Raw genomic sequence first — 20,826 nt, 5'->3', positions numbered from 1 at the left:
AAAAAAAGAATTCTTTTTCTCCTTTGAATGGATTTAGTATCCATGTTTAATTTTTGAAATTTTATTTTTAAATCTATGTGAACCCAAATACAATGTTTTCATTTAGAGTCCTGATAGAGTTTACCGAAGTTTTCATTTTTAAAATGTATTTTGCCTGTTTTATGTTCACTCTTTGTTCTTTCAGTACTGGAAACTTAATTTCAAAAGATAGTTTTATATTTGTAACACAAACATGATTAAGCTATTATTTCACTGGCATTAAGATTTCCACTAATGTCAGTTGCAAGATTATGTCATACTAGGTACTCCCAAGAATTTGGAGAGAGTATATTCTTACTATATGCAATGATAACTGTCAAGTACAGTGTCCAATAGTTATCTCTTTGTTGGCTTTAACTTATTCTCACAAATAATTTCAACTGGGCTATGGAAAGGGGAAAAAGCCTACACAGTTGGCCACCCTACTCTGCCCATCACACTGAAGTGCTTCCATCTGGCCATAGAGACATCCTTGGCTCTCAAAGCAAAAGCTCATTGTGGAACATGCCGTGCTGTCACCAAAAAAGAAAGTGGGATCTGTGATTACTAGCTAAAAAAGTAAGATTCTGCCTTTAGCTTTTCCTCTCAAATATATACACATGACTCTTTCTTAATAAAAGTCTTGACTTTTTAAATAGGAAGAATCAGTATTATAATGCAAATGCCCTGAAGATAATGTGAAATCAGATACTTATATTTGGCAGGAATAAAATGTGAAGTAGATGTCTTTGTGTACGTTGATGCTGAAAAACAACATCTTGGGTCCCTCAGCCTCCAAGTTAAACAAAGTAAATACATATTCTTGGAAAAATAATGAGAATGAATCTCTTTAAATTTTGCATAGATTAGCAAAAACCAAAGCCAAAATACATTGCCAGCAAGCATCATTGTAAGACAGAGTGTTTCCAAAGGAGGACAAGCTCATTTTCAGATTTTTTTAGAAGGTTTGTAAAACAATGTGGAGGAAAGCCACAACTCTAGTAAAATAAACTATTTGGAGACTACTACAGTAATCTACTCTAGGAATCTCTGAATGGCATTAACCATGATAGTTTGATTACCAGCTGATAAATTGGTGTTTCCAACCCTCCCAGAGAAACTTTAGGAGATCAGTATGGTAATCTGCTTTTGTACAGTCTTAGTCTTTAAAACCCTATGGATCAGTTCTACTCTGAATATATGGAGTGATTATGAATCAGAATAGATTTAAGGGTAACCAATAAGAATAATCCTAGGTACTAGGAGAGCTTTTTAGTGTGTGTGGGTTTTTTGTTTTTGTTTTGTTTTTTTTTTTTAGAATGGAATTATGGCCTGTTGTGTAATAGAAAGAAGGGGGATTATTTCTGAACATTTGAAGCTGAAAATACTCTAAAATATGTCCCATCTCTCTCTCTCTTTTTCAATAAAGTTCCTTTTGTTTATGCTTGGACATCTGGGCTGTTTCTATGTTCGTGTGATGGTGAATAATGCTGCTATGAACATTGGTGTACAAGTTTCTGTTTGAGCCCCAGTTCTCGTTTTCTTGGGGTATTTTGCAAGCAATGGAATAGTTGGGTCGTATGAAATTTCTATGTTCAGCTTTTTGAGGAAGCACCAAACTACGTTCCAGAGTGGCTGTACCGTTGTACAATCCCACCAACAAATGAATGGATTGAGAAGTTGTGGTACATTCATACAATGGAATGTATGGAATGAATACAATGAAGCGTGCAGAAGCAATCATTTTGTAGATTACTACCTAACTTGGGAGGGACTGGAGAACATTATGCTGAGTGAGCTAACTCAGTTCCACAAGGACAAATACGGTATAAAACCATTTGGGGGTTGGGGGTTTGAGTGTTAATCATAGAGTTGCACAATTCAATGGGTAGATAGAGTGGAGGAAATGGGAAGGATCTTTTGTGAATAATACTGTATTCAAACTTTGTAAACAAATCAGAGTAATATGAAAAAAATTTTAAAAAGAAAGTCCCTATTGTTGATAATTGGTAGGTCAGGAAGATGTGGTGTGAAAAAGTACTTTTGGGTTTCTCTTCTTGACCATATAGATGATAATGTCATTCACTGATGTAGACAACCCTGGAAAATAACAAAGCTATGTTTTAATCTTTGTTTTGTGAAGAGAATAGGGAAGAGAGAATGACGTTCTTTTAAAATGCTTGCTGAATATCCAAGAGATTTCAGGAAGAAGTTTAATCTATAACTCTGGCACTTGGAGAATTCAGGCTGAAGATATTTCTAGATAACTTGACATAAATGTTTATCAAGCAGCAGAATGCCAAGGGAGAAATATCACACGTGGGTAGCTTTAACAAACAGAAATTTATTATTCATTGTTTAAGAGGCTAGAGGTTCCAATCAGGGTGTTGACTCTAGAAGGATCTCCTTGACTCTATCTCTGTTAGTTCTGAAGAAAAGTACTATCTCGTTGAACTCCATTTTCCTTTAACTTGAATAAGTCTCTCTCTAGCCAATTGGTAGGCTTATTCTCCCCCTTTTATATCCCAATAATCTGAAAGTGACTCAAGACACATAGTATATTAATCCTTGGAATGGCGTAATAAAGAGACTTCACTTTGAAATGATAGTATCACCACAGACATAGACTCAAGGACACAATTCAATTCATAACGGGCATCATGAAACATCCATTGTCTGATTTTATAAGAAGCTATCCTGTATGCTTCCTGACTGAATATAACTGGGAATAATCCTCACTCTTTAAAATTTTAAGTTTAAGTGGCACATTGACTTAAAAAGAAAGTAATGGAAAATACAAATACTGAAGTAAATCCTTGACTTTAATATACAAAACAGGAAAAGTATATCATATCAGAGCAAAATGGAGACATTGTTAAGTGAAAACAAAGGGGCAAAGCAAATCCCATTATATTTCTTAACAAGATAGAAAGCTATACCACATATTTCATATTCCAGGAGTATTGTAACATATACAGATGCCTTATGAACACAAGCTAGGAGATAACCCTTTTTGCAATTAGGTCTGTTAATACAGCATCACTTGAAAAGCATAAGATATAACATTACTATGACAATTGTTCTGAGCAAGCAGGTTTCATGAGGGAAAAATATCTAATATATGTGTTGGTGTTTCACAAAAGTTAGTACTTGAATCAGGTGCTTGGAAGCTGTGGTGGAAAGAGAGAAAAGAGGAAAAGATGTTTCCTCTCCACATTAACTCCTTAAGACTGGCATTTTTACCTGTTTAAATTCTCCATGCCACTGTAACTAAAAAAAAAGAGTAAAAATTAATATTAAAATATATGTGTAATTCGTTGATCACATTGTAAAATCAACATTCTCAGACTGGACCAACAAAATGGTTTTTTGGTTTAAACTTTGATTTTAATATGAGGAGTAGGAAGTGTGTTCTTTGAAGGGATGTACTTTGAAAAATAATATTTTACCTCAGAATTGCTTGGATTCAAACAGTAACTTTTATACTTTAACTACAAAAGGTTATGCATCCATATCTGCTAAGCATATAAAATACATTTTTAAAAGACAATTGTGCCCAGTTACCTCTGGGTATGTCTGAGGCAGGCTTTGTCACTGAGATATGTCAACTAAATCGTTCGTGAGTAGTGTGAATCAGCCTTGCCTCAAATGTTATTCAGTCTCTTCTCCTAGCTTTTAGCTCATTCAGCTGCTAATCTTCCTTAACACATATATATTTCCTCAGAGAACACTTCCAGGGAACAGCCCCAGGGACATTTAGACAACCAACTCCCACACATTCTCTCTTCCTTGCCTCAAATCAGCATTCTAGATAGCAAATTAATGCCAAGTTTCCTCTTTTCTCTTTTCAGAAATATTAAAATTATCATCTGTCACATTTCCCTTTTTCTCTGATTGCCAGAACCCCGGGATTAAATTATTGTACCTACCTCATTCTGAATTCTGTTTATATTAACCACTCTTTTGTTGTGTGTCATAAAGTTGATTCCTATTTATACAATCTTCTATTATAGATTAGAATTGCTCCCCAAGGGTGTACTCTTTAGGACTGCAGATTCCCAAGTCTTTTATTATGCAAAGTAGCTGGTGGATTCAAACTACCAATATTTCTATTGGCAACCAGACACTCTCTTGCTGTTGTTAACTGTTGTCAAGTGGACACTAAGTCATAGAAGCCCTGTGTCTAAATTGAAACCTTGCTTGATTCTGCACGATACTCACAATTTCAATGGGCTTAAGCCCATTTACAGTCATTGTTTAATGGATATTTGCAGTTGTTTCTCCTCATTTTGAGTCATGCCACATCAACACATGAAATGCTCTTTGTTGAGGGAAAATTATTCCATTTGTGTCATGAAGGTAAACTCGACACTGAAGAGACACCTTCCCCAGTCATATTTTGAGTGCCTTCCCACTAGATGCTCATGTTTTAGCACAGTAGCAATGGTGTGCAGCTACTCGCAAGGTTTTTGAGGGCTCATTAGTTCTTAAATGGATGGCCAGTACTCCTTCTTAGAGTCTTCATCTGGAAATTCTCTTGAAACCTGTCCACCATGGGTGGTCCTGCTATTATTTGGAATACTGATGGCATAGCTTCCAGCATCACAGAGTAAACCAAAAGTCACACTAGGATTGTGGACTCTAAATTTTTGTTTGTTTGTTTGTTTTACATTGTTGTTGTTGGTATGTGCCATTGAATTGCCCATGTCTCATAGCAATGCAATGTACAACAGCCCTAAACACTGCTCTATTCCATGCCAAACTTATTGTCTCTGACACACTTATCTGAATTGCCCCAACACTGAATCAATCCATCTCATCAAGGGTCTTCCTCTCCTGTGCTGTTCCAACTCCCTCCCAAGCATGACATCCCTCTCCAAGGACTTGATCATGCCTTGTAATATGCCCAAAGTATTTCAGACAAAGCTTCAGAATCCTTGCCTCCAACAAGCAGCCTGATCTCACCCTCTCTAGGACAAATCTGTTTGTTCTCCTAGTAGTCTATGGTATATTCAATACTCTTCTCCAGCACCAAAGCTCAAAGTTAGCAGTTCTCCTTCCATAGTCCCTAGTCATTGTCCAGCTTTCTAGTCCATAGCAAGTAATTGCAAAGACCATGGCCTAGATCAGGTGTACCTCAGTATCCAGACTGACATCGTTGTTCTTCAGTATTTTGAAGAGATCTCTGAAGGTAGACTTCCTCAATACAATTTGTCTTTTGATTTCCTGGCCGCTGGTACTGAAAATGTTGATTGTGGAGTCAAGCAAAGTAAAACTGTTAACACTCTCAATCTATCATGATGTTGCCAATCAGCCCAGTGGTGAGAATCTTTGTTTTCTTTTTTTTTTAAAAAAATTTTGTATCACTTTTTGTGTATGTACCATCAAATCAGATCTGACTGGTACAGGATAGAATCTTTGTTTTTGATGTTGAGCTTCAATCCATACTGAAGGCTGTTTCTTGACCTTCTGCAATAAGTGCTTAACCTTGTAATTTACCATTACTATACATTTAAGCGAGTTCTGGTAACCTAGTTGATTAAAGAGTTGTGCGGCCATCTCAAAGTCATGCAGTTCAAATCCACCAGCTATTCTTCAGGATAATGACGTGCAATCTCTTCCATGGGATTTACAGTTTCTGAAAACCCACTGAAGTGTCCACCGTAAGTTGGTTCCAACATTACAGCAATGAGCTCAGTTGTTGAGTTTGTAGAGGGAGTTCTGGTGGTGTAGTCCATAGTGAGTTGCACTGCTACCCCCAAAACGGTGGATCTCTAGCAGTTCAAATCCACCAGGGCTCTTCCAGACAAAGGATATTCTCTTCCCATTACAATTTACAGCTTTGAAAATGGATGGAGGCTTGCTATGAGTTAGAAATGACTACAGTAGTGAGTTTGAGTTATGTACAAAAAGAGTTGAATGGCATAGGGTGGTATGTTATGCTGCTAACTAAAAGGTTGGTTTTCAAATCCACTCGTGATTCTTTGGAGAAATCTCTCCATTAAGAGTTACAGTCTCACAAACCCAGTGGAAGTTGTTATGAGACAAACTCAATTCAAAGGCAGTGGTTTTGTTTGGGTTTTATACATTATATATTATATGATAACTGCATATATACTTAAGAAGACACTTGGTTTAGGCACGTGGTTGAATGATCAGATTTTTAAAGTAATTATAATTTATTTGATACCACAAACATTTTTTTCCTTTTTTTTTGCCATTCAAATTTTTTAAATTATTTTCTGCTAATTTGTTTACAAATGTGAATACATTGAATACATTGTTTTCAAGAACAGATTCTTTCAATTTCACTCACCCCCACCCACCCATCAAATTGTACAACCCCATGATTAATCTCCCTCCTCCCCCTGCACATCTTCATCCCTCTGCTTCCAACCTCTCCTGCCTCTCTTGGATCCTATACTCATTCTACAATAATGATAAATATTGTATAAAACCATTATTGTAGAATGATGAGATTTTTATGTGCAATGGCAATAGTTATTCTTTGACCTTCTGTCCTTCACAAGGTGTTTAAGCAACTGCTACATCATGAGTCAATCCTGGTGCTAGTCATCTCAGTGAACATATTTCCTTTCTTTGGTTCAGTGTTGCCTGGGAGAGCTGCCTACTCTAAGACTCTGACAGCTTTAAAAACCAGCCAGGAGAAGACTCAGCACAGACAAAACCAGCACTTAATAAAGGAAGAGTGCTATATTATTAAGGTTTGCCTTGTCCTTAAACTCCTCTGCTGTTCAAACCCTACAAAGCCTGTTAGCCCCTCTAGGCCTTGGACTAATGCTCTAGTTCTCTTTGATGTTAAGTGTGTAATATAAAAAAAAAAGGATTTTGGTTATATTCAAAATTATTATACCAGAAAAAGGCAAGAATAACATTGTGATTCTTATCATTGGTAAGTGACAGAAAAGATGTAGAAAACATACAGCAATTATTTAGGAATCAATGAAAAGGAAATATTTCTTTGGTAAACTAAGGAAGGACATGGTCGAATCTTAATGGAGTGTATCTGTAGGGACTAGTCTATGTGTTTTAATTATTGAATTGATATGCAGAATACTCTATTGATTTTTTGAAAACCAAAAATGAACTCACTGCCCTTCAGGCAATTCTGACTCATAGCTACCCTCCATTGTGTTAACAGAGCCTATTAATTAATCTGTAGGAGAGGGAACTACTTCAGCTTTATTATACGGAATGGTTTGGTGGATTCCAGTTGCCAACCACAAGATTTAACACTAATCATTATATGGCAACAATGAATGAATTGCTAAAGAAACATTAATTTTAATAAAATGTGATCTATCTGAGTATATGTTCTAGGGAATAATGGGAAAATAGGTAATTTTAATCTTCCATATTGATTAACTAGGAAATCCAAACCTTGCAGTATCCTGCTCCTCCTCACAAGGTCCAGTGTACTCAAGTCTGTTGTTGCAGTCACTCTGTCAATCCACCTCCATCAGGGTCTTCCTCTCTTTCACTGACCCTCTACTTTTCCAAGCATGATGACTTTGTCCAAGGACTGATACCTCTTGACGACATGTCCAAAGTATATGAAGTAAAGTTTTACCTTTCGTGTTTCTAAGGAGCACACTGGTTACACTTCCTGCACAGACAGATTTTTCGTTCTTTTGTAAGTTCGTGTTGTTGTTGTTGTTGTTGTTGTTGTAAAGTGCTGTCGAGTCATAGATGACTCATAGTGACCCTATGAACGAAAGACCTGAGCACTGTTCATAGAGTTTCCAGGGGCAAGCCATCTTGAAAGTGTATGCCACTCCTGCTTCCAAGCTTGATTTAATTGGGAAGTTCCACCAAACACTGTCCACCATGGGTAACCATTATCACATTTGACACATTAGTGTAACGGTACTTAGCAGTTCAAGCGCCTTCGTTTTCCTTCTTGAGTGATTGAGTCCATTTCATTCTCATGGCCAGGTTTATTTGAATCAGTTATTATGTCCAAGAAAATAAAGAGCATTGATTGGGTTAAGTCATCTTGTACTGTGTCTGAAACTAGTAGAAAAGAAGAGGAAACTTCGTGATGAGAATCATATGAGTTATATGAAGAAGCACAGATATCCTAATAAATAGAGTGTTTAAAAGGGAAATAACTATTAGCAGATATCTTCATATACTTGCTTTTATAGCATTTGAAATTTTAATTTCCTTTATTTAAAATTTTTAGTTGTTTTCTTTTTAAATCAATTTGTTTTCTCTATAATTTTCAAAACATTATTTTCTTCCATTATCTTGTTTATAGATAAAAAAAATAGATAATATAGCTACTTGGGCAGAGCTTAACAGTCACTTTAATAAGGTTTTTATTAATTTTTGCAGAAGAAAATATTCAAATGATTATTATTTTTATCATTTTGGAATTGGATGAAATATTATCAGCTCCTTCAAGAAATCAGGGGATGCTCAATGACCTTTCTAATTTACATTTTAATCTTGAATAATGGAGAAAAGAACAAATCTTACTTTTATTATTATTATTATTATTTGTAATTATCAATAAGTGAGGAAAATAAAGCTAAGACTAATCTTTCTTTGAACAAGTAGCTATTTGTTGGGTGTTTATTGTGTATTCAGCACAGTGATCATTACCATAGAGGATTCCTTACATGTATAAAACAGAAAGCTCACTCAGATTACAATGCAAAGTCAAAATGAGCACACCTACAACAGAAGGCAATATATGGACTAAGTTGTATGAGAGTACTAGAAAGGAAAACCAAAATTGGCTAAAATAAAAGAATTCCTTGCATGATATTTATAGTTCACACACTTGGCTGTTAACTGGAGGAACAAGCCCCCCAGCCCCACCCCTGAGGTGTTTTAGAATAAAAGGCTGGTGATCTATGTCAGAGAGACCAACCATTGAATGATGTTTGGGACACAGTTCTTCTTAAACACACAAAGTAACTCATTGACAAGTGGTTCACCTAATAAAAATCTTTATAGAGAAGTTGAGTCAAGCAGTGAGACTATACAAGTTCTTCACAGGAGAAAATGAAAGGGAAGACTTTACAGGCAGGAAGATTAATAGCCGCAATATTAGGATATAAATGTGTGCAAACTGCATATAGAAATATTGGTGAGACAACTTAGTTTAAAATGATACCAGAATGTACATGAAGGTGTCTTTTTAATATGAACATAGGCTGAGGTCTTGATCTCCCTTCATAATCTATGGAAATTTATGACTAGTAAAATTAAAATGTTGAGAACAATTTTTAAGATAATTTGATTGGATTAATCACTAATATGCACTAAAATACATAGGAGTTTAGGAGTAATTAACTGGGACTATGAAGACTTGTTCAAATGCTTATCCATAGGAGATAAGATCTGGGATCATGATAAGCCCAAGAGTATATGTACTATTTCAGTTAATATTTTTTATTATTATCAGTATGGCATGATCGAATATTGTTTGCCACATGTGATACAAATAATAGAAGAATGTTAGTAATTTCTAGCTGGTTCAAACTCTTAATGTGCTTGTCTAAAATAGAAACATTGGCAGTTTTATTTTTCCTAGAGACACCTCTGAAGACAGGCCTGGTGGTAATAGAGACATACCTTATTTTAGTGTGCTTCTCTTTATTGCACTTAATCAGTATTTTACTTTTTAGAAATTAAAGGTTTATACCGGCTCTACATCAAGCATGTTGGCGTAATTTTTCCAAAAGCTTGTGTTCATTTTGGTCTCTTTGTGACCTGCTGCTAAATCTCACAATAGTCCTAAATTTTTCGTGATGATCTTGCACCCTTACTAAACTATGGTGCTAACATAACTTTTATATGCACTGAGAATCCACAAAAAATAACATTACCCACCTTATTGCCATGTGAACTTTATTGTTGTGGTTTCAGACTGAACCTGTAGTATTTCCTAGGTATGCCTAGATACTTTGGGGGTGGAGGGGGAGAAGACAAAACACCAAAATCCAGCTATTGAAAACTCTCAGGAACACAGGTCTATGCTAATACTTTACTGATACTGTTGTTAACTCAAGGACTACTAGTGGTACTGGATTCAAAACCACATCTATGTTTTAAGTTATGAGAAATTTTAAGCATGTTTCCTAATTCCTGTGGATGTTAATTCCCTTTAATCAAATAGAGAAAATATCCCTTATATCATTGGGATACACGAGTTAAGTAAAACATGCAAAGTGTAAAAAAAAATTCCCCCAAAAACATAGAAAGTGTACTCCTCTCTTTCCTTGGTGCTATCACCTTCAATGTTTTATGCACTTGGAGGGAGAAATGGAGAATAGTAATGATCCAGAAGCAACCTTGGACAAACTTCATCTAGCATATCAAAATGACAGGGAACAAATAATTGTTGAATTACTAGTTTACAGTATCGTTGTTCTCTGAGACAAGTGGATCCCCGTTGCAGGGGACTGATGTTTGAAGTGGGAAGAGCAGATTTGGGGACTTTAGATTCTGATCCTGTCCCTAATGTGTCTTCAGATGAAAAGTTAGGAGACATGATTTCATTCATAAATGGGATGATTGTGTGGATGAAGCCAGATAACAGAGTAAACACACAACATTGTTTGACCTCACTAGAAAGATTTAAAGCATTTTGCCTTGTAATGTTGCTAGCTTACCTATAATATTTTAAAATAATCTTCAGATAAAATATGGAAGTTAAAACACTCATAGTATCCTTATATTGATAGAAACTGTCATATTTGGATGATTGGAAAACATTTGTTTGACGTTGTAATTAATAAAATGTCTCCCTAAAAACCAAGCGAGTGTATTATCATTTTCTTTTTTGTTTCTGCTCTATGTATGACCCCAGGGTACACAAAATAGACTTTATTTTGGGGACTACAATTGGTACCTATTGGGTTTTACATCCTTTGCATCTGTGCATTCGTGATATTTTTAGAGAAATTATTTGAATCATCCTGCCTTAAAGCTTTGTGATAATTTTGGAATACTCCCTAACTTTATACTTTCATACTGCTAATTTAAAGAAAGAAGACAATTCATAGTATCTAGCATGGTGACTAGATTAGTAATTCCCAAATAGTGCTAATTGAAGTGAGATGCAGAATCTCTTTAGATAACATACATCAGCCTGCATTTTGATCTAAAAGACAGAATGCTGCAGTCTGCTGGTGTAGAGATTGTAATCCCTATAGATGGAGCGTTTTGCAATCCCTATGGGGTAATTATTCTTTGTCCTGTAGATTCACTAAATCAGAATTGACTGGATGGCAATGTGTTTGTTTTTTGGCTTAGTAATAGGCTGGGCAATCTCCTCCCATGAGATTTACTGCCTCTGAAAACCTGCTGGAGGATCAGCTATGAGTCAATTTCAACTTGAAGGCAAACAATAACAAATTGTTCTGTAGATAACATTATAGATTATTATATTATACATAATTGAGTTTTCTAAACTACATCAGAATTTCTCCTTTTTGAAGGAAGTGTTACTGAAATTAGTAGATAATGGATTTTAGTCATAGCTTCCATGTTTAAATACCGGCTAGAAATTAGCACACAATTATGTGGAAAGAAAAGTAGAGATTTATTGGCAAATGTGAATACCCTGTAAGGGGAGAATACAATAACATAGTTGAGTTTTATTATACAGCAGAATGGTTTTAAATATAAACAGTAATATCAGATCATTTAATTTATCATTAAAACTAGGATGCTTTCCATAAATGCTTCAGTATCTTATCCATAAAATATTCACTATCAGGGAGCTCTGGTGGCCTAGTGGCAAAAAGCTGCACTGCAATCCCAGAAGTGTGCAGTTCGAATCCACCAGAAGCTCTGCTGGAGAAAGAGGGACAATCTCCTCCTGTACCAGTCAGATCCAATTAATGGTACATGCACAAAAAATAATAATAAAATTAAAAAATTTTAAAAATATTCATTATCTTGGAAAATCCAATACATTGAAGCAATGCATTCTCAGTATCTCTCAGACAGTAGGATGCATATGACAGAAGCATATGCTCCTTAGTACTGAATAGTATTCCATTGTGTGAATGTACCACAATTTCTCAATTTGTTAGTGGGCATTTACTACTATGGTGAGTAACATTATTATGAGCATAGGTATGCGTATCTCCATTTGTGTCTCAGATCTAATTTCCTTGGTGTGTATTCCTAGCAGTGGACTAGCTGGCTCATATGGAATTTCTATGTTTAGCTTTTTGAAACAATATCAAACTGCCTTCCAGAGTAGTTGAACCATTATACAATGCCACTAGCAGTGCCTTCAGGTTACAATCTCTCTACATCTAGTCTAGGATTTAAGTGTTATTAAACTTCGCTACTGCTACTGGAGTGAGATGATTTCTTACTGTGGTTTTGATTTACATCTCTCTGACTGCCAGTAGTTTTGACCATTTCTTCATGTCCCTGTTGGCTGTCAAATGTCTTCTTTCTTGAAGTTCTTTTCGATATTTGTTTGCCCATTTTGTTATTGAGTTGTCAGTGTTCTTGCCTTGTTGTTATCATGTGCTGTCAAATCACTTGCGACTGATAGCAACCCTATGTACAACAGCCCTGAACCCTGCTCTGTCCTGTGCCAATCTCACTGTCTCCAACACACCCACCCCAATTAGCCCAGTCACTGAATCAATCCACCTCATTGAGAATCTTTCCCTCCTGCACTATCCCTCCACCTTCCAAAGCATGGCGTTCCTCTCCAAGGACTGGTCCCTCCTTGTAACATGTCCAAAGTATGTCAGATGAGGCCTCAGAATCCTTGCCTCCAAAGAGCAGCCTGGTTTAACCCTCTCAAGGATGAAACTGTTCATTCTTAGCAGTTCATGGTACATTCAATACTCTTCTCCATCGCCACAGCTCAAATGCATCAGAAGTATTCTGAAAACATTAGTTTTGAGACCCTTGTCTGAAAAGTCATTGCCAAATATTTTTGTTCCAGTCTCTTGGCTTTTTTTTTTTTTTTTTTGCCCTACTGAGAAAAAAGTTTTGATGCACGCAGGAACTTGATTTTTAGACAGTCACATTGATGATTTTTTTTCTTTCTCGGTGTGAATTTCTGGCTTATTTGTAAGCCTATTATACCATAGATTAAAGTTTCTAAATTTGGTCCTATTTTGGCTCTTATGATCTGATGGTTTGAGGTTTTATTCCTAAGTCTCTGAGTCACCTTATGTTGGTTTTTGTGTGCGGTTGTGAGGTGTCGATCTTGTTTCAGTTTCCTGTTGCTAGATGTCCAGTTTTGCCAACACCGTTTGCTAAAGCTGTCATTTCCCCTTTATTGGGTTTTTTTACCTTGTTAAATATCAGTTGACTGTAGGTTGATGGGTTGATTTCTAGATTTTCCATTCTATTCCACTGATTAATGTGTCTAGTGTTGTACCAAGTCCATGCTGTTTTGATTGTTACAACTATGTAGTAGGTTTTCAGATTAGGGAGTAAGATGCCTCCTACTTAATTTTTGTTTTTCCCAAGAGCTTTTTAATTATGCATCTCATCCCATCCGAAAAACCTGCCAATTTCCTTTTCTATATCCCTGAAAAATGCGTTTTATATCTGTTTTGGGATTGTGTTGTCACAATTACTTTTGGTAGAATTGTCATTTTCACAGCATTCAGTCTTTTTATCCATAAACAGGGAATATTTAGTTAGATCTCTTATTGGTTTTTTGTAGTAATGTTTTGTAGTTTTTCCTTATAAAGGACTTTTGTGTCTCTAGTCATTCTCAAGTATTTAATCTGTGGCTGTCTATTGTAAATGATACTACTTTCTTAGTTTCTTCTCTGTGCTTTTCTTTTGATGCCCTAGAGAAATCCCAGTGATTTTTGTATATTTATTTTGTATCTTGCCATTTTATTAAATTCGTCTACTAGATGTACTAGGGTTCTCTGATGGCCTAGTGGTAAGAAGCTTTCCTGCAATCCTGAAGCCACACAGTTTAGATTTAACAGTGTTCCATGGGAGAAAAATGAGCAATCTCCTCCCTTGTGATTTACTGCCTCTGAAAACCTACTGGAGGGTCAGCTATGGATCAGTTTGACTCTACTGTATACAACAACAACATAACTTATCTAATAGGTTTGTTGGGTAACTATCATATTGTCTACATATAGGGACAATTTTAATTTTACCCCTCTTTGTCAATTTGGATACTTCTTTCCTTGTCTTGTGATAAATTACCTTGTTTTTCTTGTCTTAAACCATCCTTGCATATCTGCTATGAATCCTACTTGACCATGATTATTTTTTTTTTGTGTACTTTTGGAGTCTGTTGGCTAAGATTTTGTTGAGGATTTTTACCTCTATGTTCTTAAGACATATTAGCCTATAATTACCTTTGTTAGTAATCTCTTTGCCTGGTTTTGTTATTAGGGTTATGTTTGCTTCATTAAATAACTGTGAGTGTACCTTCCAAAATAAAATTTGAAAATAATTTATGTAAAGTGTATGCTAGTTCTTCTCTAAAAATTTAGTAGAATTCACCCCTGGAGCCATATGGGCCAAAACAGTTTTGGGGGAAAATCTTCTTATGACCTTCTCATTTTTTTTAAGTTTTTTTTTTCTTTTCTGTGGATCTGTCCAAGTGTTCAACTTCTGTTTGCATCAGTTTGGATAGAATGTGCATTTGTAGGAATTTGCCCATTTCCTCTAGGTTTTAAAATTCACTGGAGCAAAGCTTTTCATTATATTGTTTTCATCAATTTCATTTCAGCTGGTTCTCTTGTGTGTTGTTCTCTCTTTCATGTCTTATTTGCATTTTATGTCTCCCCTTCCTTTCCTTTTGCTAAGTTTGCCAATGGTTTATCTATTCTATTGACCCTTTGAAGAACCAGTTTCTGGTCTTGTTGATAGTTTCAAATGTTTTTCTATTTTCTGTCCCATTAATTTCAGCTCTTGTCCTTATCATTTCCTTTCTTCTAGAGGCTGTGGAAATCACTTGTTAGCTTTTCCAATTTTGGAGATATTGAGTTAAGCCATATATTTTGCTCTTTTCTCTGTTTTTTTTAATTGTGCTTACCTATTATTATGAACTGCTCTCTGAGGACAGTCTTAGCTGTATCGAAGAGGTTTTTATATGTTGAATTTTCATTTCATTGAAATAAAAGATTACTTCTATTTCACTTTTTATAGTGCTGTAGCAAAGTGTTAGTTAAGTTCTACAAGGATGGCTTTTTACCCTTTATTCTCTTGTTATTAACGTCTAGTTTTATAATATTGTGGTCTAAGAACATACTTTGTCTTAGTTCATTGTTTTTTTTTAATTTGTTAAACCTTGCTTTTTGCCCTAATATGTGATCAAATCGCACTTGAGAAAAAAAAATAAGTTTTAGTTGAGTGAATACATCTATGAAGTCAAGTTGGCTAATATTATACCTTATTTTTTTGCAAGCGCTGTCTATTTCATATCTATATCTCTCTAGCAAACAATTGTCAAAGTGTGTATTAGTTGCCTTGTGCAAGCATACCAAATGATTTCAAACTCAGTGGCTTGGAAGGAATCAAATGTATTCTTCTAATGTTCCAGAGGCCTGATATGAAAAATGAAGTTGTAGTTTTCACATGTCTAAAACCAAGTTCTTGGTAGAGCTTGTCCATTTGGGAGAATATTTTATAATTTCTTGAGCCACATTCTTCACTTTGCTTGGCTTATGGTCCTGTCTTCCATCTTCAAAGTCTTCTCTCTAAACTTTTGCCTCTCTCTTACAAGTACACTCATGATTTCCACTGGGCCCAACGAGATAATCTAGTAAAAATCTTCCCATAATTAATTCTTCAGTTACAATCTCACATTCCCTTTGTTAGTATTGTTAGGGACCATAAATTGAAACCAACTGATAACTGACTCTCTGATGGGTTTCCAGAAGCATTAAATTGCATGAGAGGAGATTGCCCATTGTTCAACAATGGAGCAGCTGGTGGGTTTGAACCATGTACCTTTACATTAACAGCATGATTCCTCACCACTATGCCACCAGAGTTCCCTTTGTTGTTGCTGTGTGCTCTCAGGTTGGAAATGACTCATAACTGACTCTCCAGTAGGTTTCCAAAGGCAGTAAATCACAAGAGAAACAATTGCCCATTTATCCTATGGAGGAGCAACTACTATTTTTTAGTTGCATGGTTCTTACCACTTGTTCTCCAAAGCTCAAGCTTCTGTGGACATATTTGTATGTCATTATTCAACCTACCATGGAATTTTCTTAACAACAGACCCTGAGAAGGAGAGATCCAAAGGAATCTGTCCAAACAATTGATTTCTATTTTATACCATTCTTGTATTTAGGTCTACTAGTCAACTCATAGTGACTTTATGAACAACAGATCTGAATGCTGACCTAACCTATACCATCCTTATAATTTCTGATACACTTGCGCCCGTTGCTGTAGCCACTGTGTCAATCTATCTCATTGAAGATCTCCCTCTCTTTCACCAACCTTCCACCTTTTCGAGCATGCCCCTATCCAAGGAAGAGCCTCTCCTAGCACCTTGCCCAAAGAATGTGAAACAAAGCTTGGTCATCTTTGCCTCCAAAGAGCTCTCTGGGTTCACTTTCTCCAAGACATATCTGAAACCATTAAGGGAGGAATTCTATGTAGTTCTGGACTGCATGACCCGGAAGCCAAGCTGTAAGATTAAGGCTGACTTGACTACCTGGCTTCTGGTTTCCTTGCCTTGCTTGTTTAGCCTAAAGATGTTCTTCTAGAGCTCAGGATCCAGGACAACGTCCTCTCATAGGAAGCGTCCCAAGGATACTACAACCCTTTTCTCCTTCAGTTCTGGCAATTATTTGTCTATTTCCTTTTCTCTTGAACAAGAAAGCATGCTAGCAAATTGTCTGAGTCTATTAAAAGTTGTTTCCATCCCTGCCTTTTACGTGTCATGAAAACGCCTTATTCCACACCCACTCATTGTTTTTAAACATCCTAGCCCTCCCTTCCTTTGACTCTAATTCCATCCTTCCGCCACCTCTTCAGTTTTCTTAAAATACTCGAGATGTCACCTGTTTGTTTTGTTTATAAAAATATCCTATTTAGTTAACAAGTTATTTCTTAATTCTACAATAAACTGTTAATTCATTCTATTTTCTAATATTTCTATTTTAGATCCAGATTTCCCCCCGTTGTTTCAATACTACATGTTTTCTTTTTTTAGCCAAATTTGAAATGGCTCTACTTTTCTGCTTATATATTCTAGTTTTGTATTTTTGCTGGATCTTGGTCATTGTTCACAGAAAATTTTTTTCTTTCTTTTTATTTTGTTGTTGTTATATGTCATCCAGTTGCTTGTGACTCATAGCAACCCTATGTACAAGAGCCTTAAAAGCCATTCTATCCTGTGTCAACCTAGCTATCTCCAACACACTCATTCCCACCGCTCCAGTCACAGAATCGATCCATCTCATCGAAGGTCTTCCTCTCCTGTGCTGCCCCTCCACTCTGCCAAACATGATGTCCCTCTCCAAGGACCAGTCCCTCCTTGCAACATGCCCAAAGTATGTCAGATGAAGCTTCAGAATCCTTGACTCCAAGGAGCATTCTGGCTTCACCTTCTCCAGGACAAACCTGTTTGTTCTCCTAGCAGTCTATGGTATATTCAACACTCTTCTCCAGCACCACAGTTCAAAGGCATCAATTCTCTTTCTATCATCCCTATTCACTGTTCAACACTCTGATGCATAGCACTTAATTGTGAAGACTATAGCCCAGGCACACCTTAGTCTCCAGCCTGACATCGTTGCTCTTGAGTACTCTTGAAAGGTCCTTCACAGCTGACTTTCCCAATGCAATTCGTTGCTTTGATTTCCTGGCTGCTGTTATCAAGAGTGTTGACTGTGGAACCAAGTAAACTAAAAGTGTTAACTATCTCAATCTCTTCACCATCCATGTCTTCACCAGTTGACCCAGTGGTGAGAATCTTTGTTTTCTTGATGTTGAGTTTCAATCCATATAGGAGGCAGCAAGCTGTGGCTGATTCTAAGAGGAATTGGAATCCCAGAACATTTGATTGTGCTAATGTGAAACCTCTACTTGGACCAAGAGGCAGTCGTCAGAACAGAACAAGGAGACACTACGTGGTTCAAAAACAAGAAGGGGGTCATTCAGGGTTGCATTTTGTGTCTATACCTTTTCAATCTGTATGCAGAACAGATCATCTGTGAGGCTGCGCTGTACGAGGAGGAATGTGGCATCAGGATTGGTGGAAGAGCCATCAACAACCTGCGTTATGCAGATGACACAACCTTTTTTACTTTAAATATGTATATTTACCTATAGCTGTCTGTTTCTCTCTGTATATCTCAAATTTTTTTCTATGTTTTACTTATTTTCATGAAGATATAGACATTGAAAAGATATTTACTCTAAAGATGTGTACAGGGTGTTTTTTGGTGTCTTTTTCTCAGTGGATGTAATTTATGCAGCATCCCAATACTCATAAGATTGTAGGATTTTAAAAAATGTAGCAAAATTACTCAACATCGTGGTAAAATTTAAACTAATACAATCCTTAAAGATGTGTATAATTTTGTGAGGACTATTAGATTTCCAAAGAGATCTAAGAATTATTAACAATTTTCTTTAAAATGCCATTTTGTAGGACTCTCCACCACCATCCTTAAATAGATATTTTACAGTGCAATAGAAGAGAAAAATTGACAAATTAAGCTTACTTAGTTCTAGACTTGGATGCTATCATTTCAATGATTTTTTTTTTTCAAATGTAAGATCTCTGGCGGTGTATTGGTTAGGGAATTTGACAACCAACCAAAAGTTTGGTGGTTCAAACCCAGAAGCTGGTCTTCTAGAGAAAGATATGGCTGCCTGCTTTTGTAAAGTTTCATAGCCTTAGAACCCTATGGGCAGTTTTACACTGCCCTCCATTATCTGGAAACTAAAGTGTTCCTGATCTAGACCATGGTCTTTGCAATTACTTGTTATGCATCAGAGAGATGGACAATGACTAAGGATGATAGAATAAGACTCAACGCCTTTGTGTTGTGGTGCAGAAGAAGAGTATTGAGTATACTATGAACTACTAAGAGAAAAAACAGGTCCATCCTGGAGAGAGTGATACCAGAATGCTCCTCAGGGGCAAGGATTTTGAAGCTCCATTTTACATACTTTGGGCATGTTGCCAGGAGGGACTGGTTCTTGGAGAGGGACATCATACTTAGAAGGATGGAGGGACAGCGCAAGAGAGGAAAACCCTGGATAAGATGGGATGACTCAGCAACTAGGGTAATGATGGTAGGTGTGTTAGAGACAACGAAGTTGGCTCAAGATAGAGCAGAGTTCAGAGCTATTGTACATAGGGTCATTATGAGTCTCAGGTGACTCAACAACACATAATAATATTATTAGTAAAAGTTCACTCAAAGTTGTATATTTGTCTATGATGATGTAATATAATCATAGTATATACTTCGTGAGTCAGATGTGTCTGTCTTGTTTATTATTGCATCACCAGCATTTATTAGTGACTGAATATTAGAATAAATGGATGAAATAAACTGGAATATAGTAAATGAATGAAAAATATCCATTGATAGAATTTATCAATTGACAGAATGACTTTTTTAAAAATAACATATAGTCAATATAAGCCACGTATCAAAATCAGAGCATCAAACTACAAATTTTTAAGTTTTTAACTAGATATGCATTCTCTCCAAGCTGATTTTAAGATAAGTAGTACCTTATTGCTTCAAAGGCACTAATTCAATTATGTAAGATAAAGAAAAAGGTAAAATGTTTGAATAGTTTATGAATTGATAAATTCAGAGATATTTACATTTCATGTAGTATTCTCCACATAAAAAATTAAATATACTCTGGAATTTTTACAATATTGAAATACTATTTTTTTAAGTCAGTGGTAGGTAATGAAAATAGCACTGACATTTTAGGAAGTTAGTATGTTGTTGAAGAAGAGCACAGAATATGCCATGGACTGCCAAAACCAAACAGCTATGGCTTGGAAAACGCGCAGCCAGTGTTACTCCTGGGAGGCAAGGATGGCAAAGTCTCATCTCACGTACTTTGAGAATATTGCTAGGAGAGTCTATTCCTTGAAAATTCAGAAATTTCCTCATCATGCTCGGAAAGGTGGAGGGATACTAAAGAGAAGAAAACCCTCAATGAGATGGATTGACATGGTGATAGCAGCAATGGGTTCATGTGTCAGAGATGATGTGGATGGCACAAGAAAGGTCAGGATTCAGATCTGTTGTTAATAGGGACTTTATGAGTCAGGAAAATGAAAGTGGTTAGATATTATCATTTCTGACATAGAAATGAACATAGGGTAAAGGGAATATCTTCCTCCCCATCCTTTTTCAATTTGCTATTTTTTTAGAATTTTGTAAGGGAATTGGTTCACTTTGATTTCATTGAGTATAATAATAGTATATATAAGCGTAATTTATTTAAAGTGAAGATATCTTATTAAAAGATGTCATTTTGAAAGCTTACTTTAGAATATTATTTTTTTTTCTTCGTATTCATTTCTTGTTAAAAATTTTTACAAAGGAGTAAATATATCTTTTTTTCTTTTTCTTGTCTTTAGAATGGCTTCACACCTTTATATATGGCTGCCCAAGAGAATCATATTGATGTTGTAAAATATTTGCTGGAAAATGGAGCTAATCAGAGCACTGCTACTGAGGTAAGTCTGTTACCCTAGAGATTCCAGTTCTTTGAGCCTTTTTCTCGCTTTCAATGTGCGTACGTGCACACACACACACACACACACACACACACACATAAATATATCCAGTCACAAATAATAGCTACCCTCTT

General features: G+C 36.0%; 1 protein-coding gene across 3 annotated transcripts in view; it reads left to right on the top strand.

Annotated features, from left to right (window-relative positions):
* The window catches only part of ANK2 (ankyrin 2, neuronal), an 843,213-nt gene that overhangs the window by 616,649 nt on the left and 205,738 nt on the right, over positions 1 to 20,826 (top strand). For all 3 annotated transcript variants that reach the window (XM_006881082.1, XM_006881081.1, XM_006881083.1), the window contains one exon: positions 20,594 to 20,692. In XM_006881082.1, coding sequence (XP_006881144.1) covers positions 20,594 to 20,692 — 99 coding nt within the window. The remainder of the gene's footprint in view (positions 1 to 20,593; positions 20,693 to 20,826) is intronic.

The sequence above is a fragment of the Elephantulus edwardii genome, unplaced genomic scaffold (genome assembly GCF_000299155.1).
Source record: "Elephantulus edwardii isolate Elephantulus edwardi_28Jun2011 unplaced genomic scaffold, EleEdw1.0 scaffold00012, whole genome shotgun sequence".
NCBI classification, from domain to species: Eukaryota; Metazoa; Chordata; class Mammalia; order Macroscelidea; family Macroscelididae; genus Elephantulus; species Elephantulus edwardii.
This window is presented reverse-complemented; position numbering and strand designations above follow the sequence as displayed.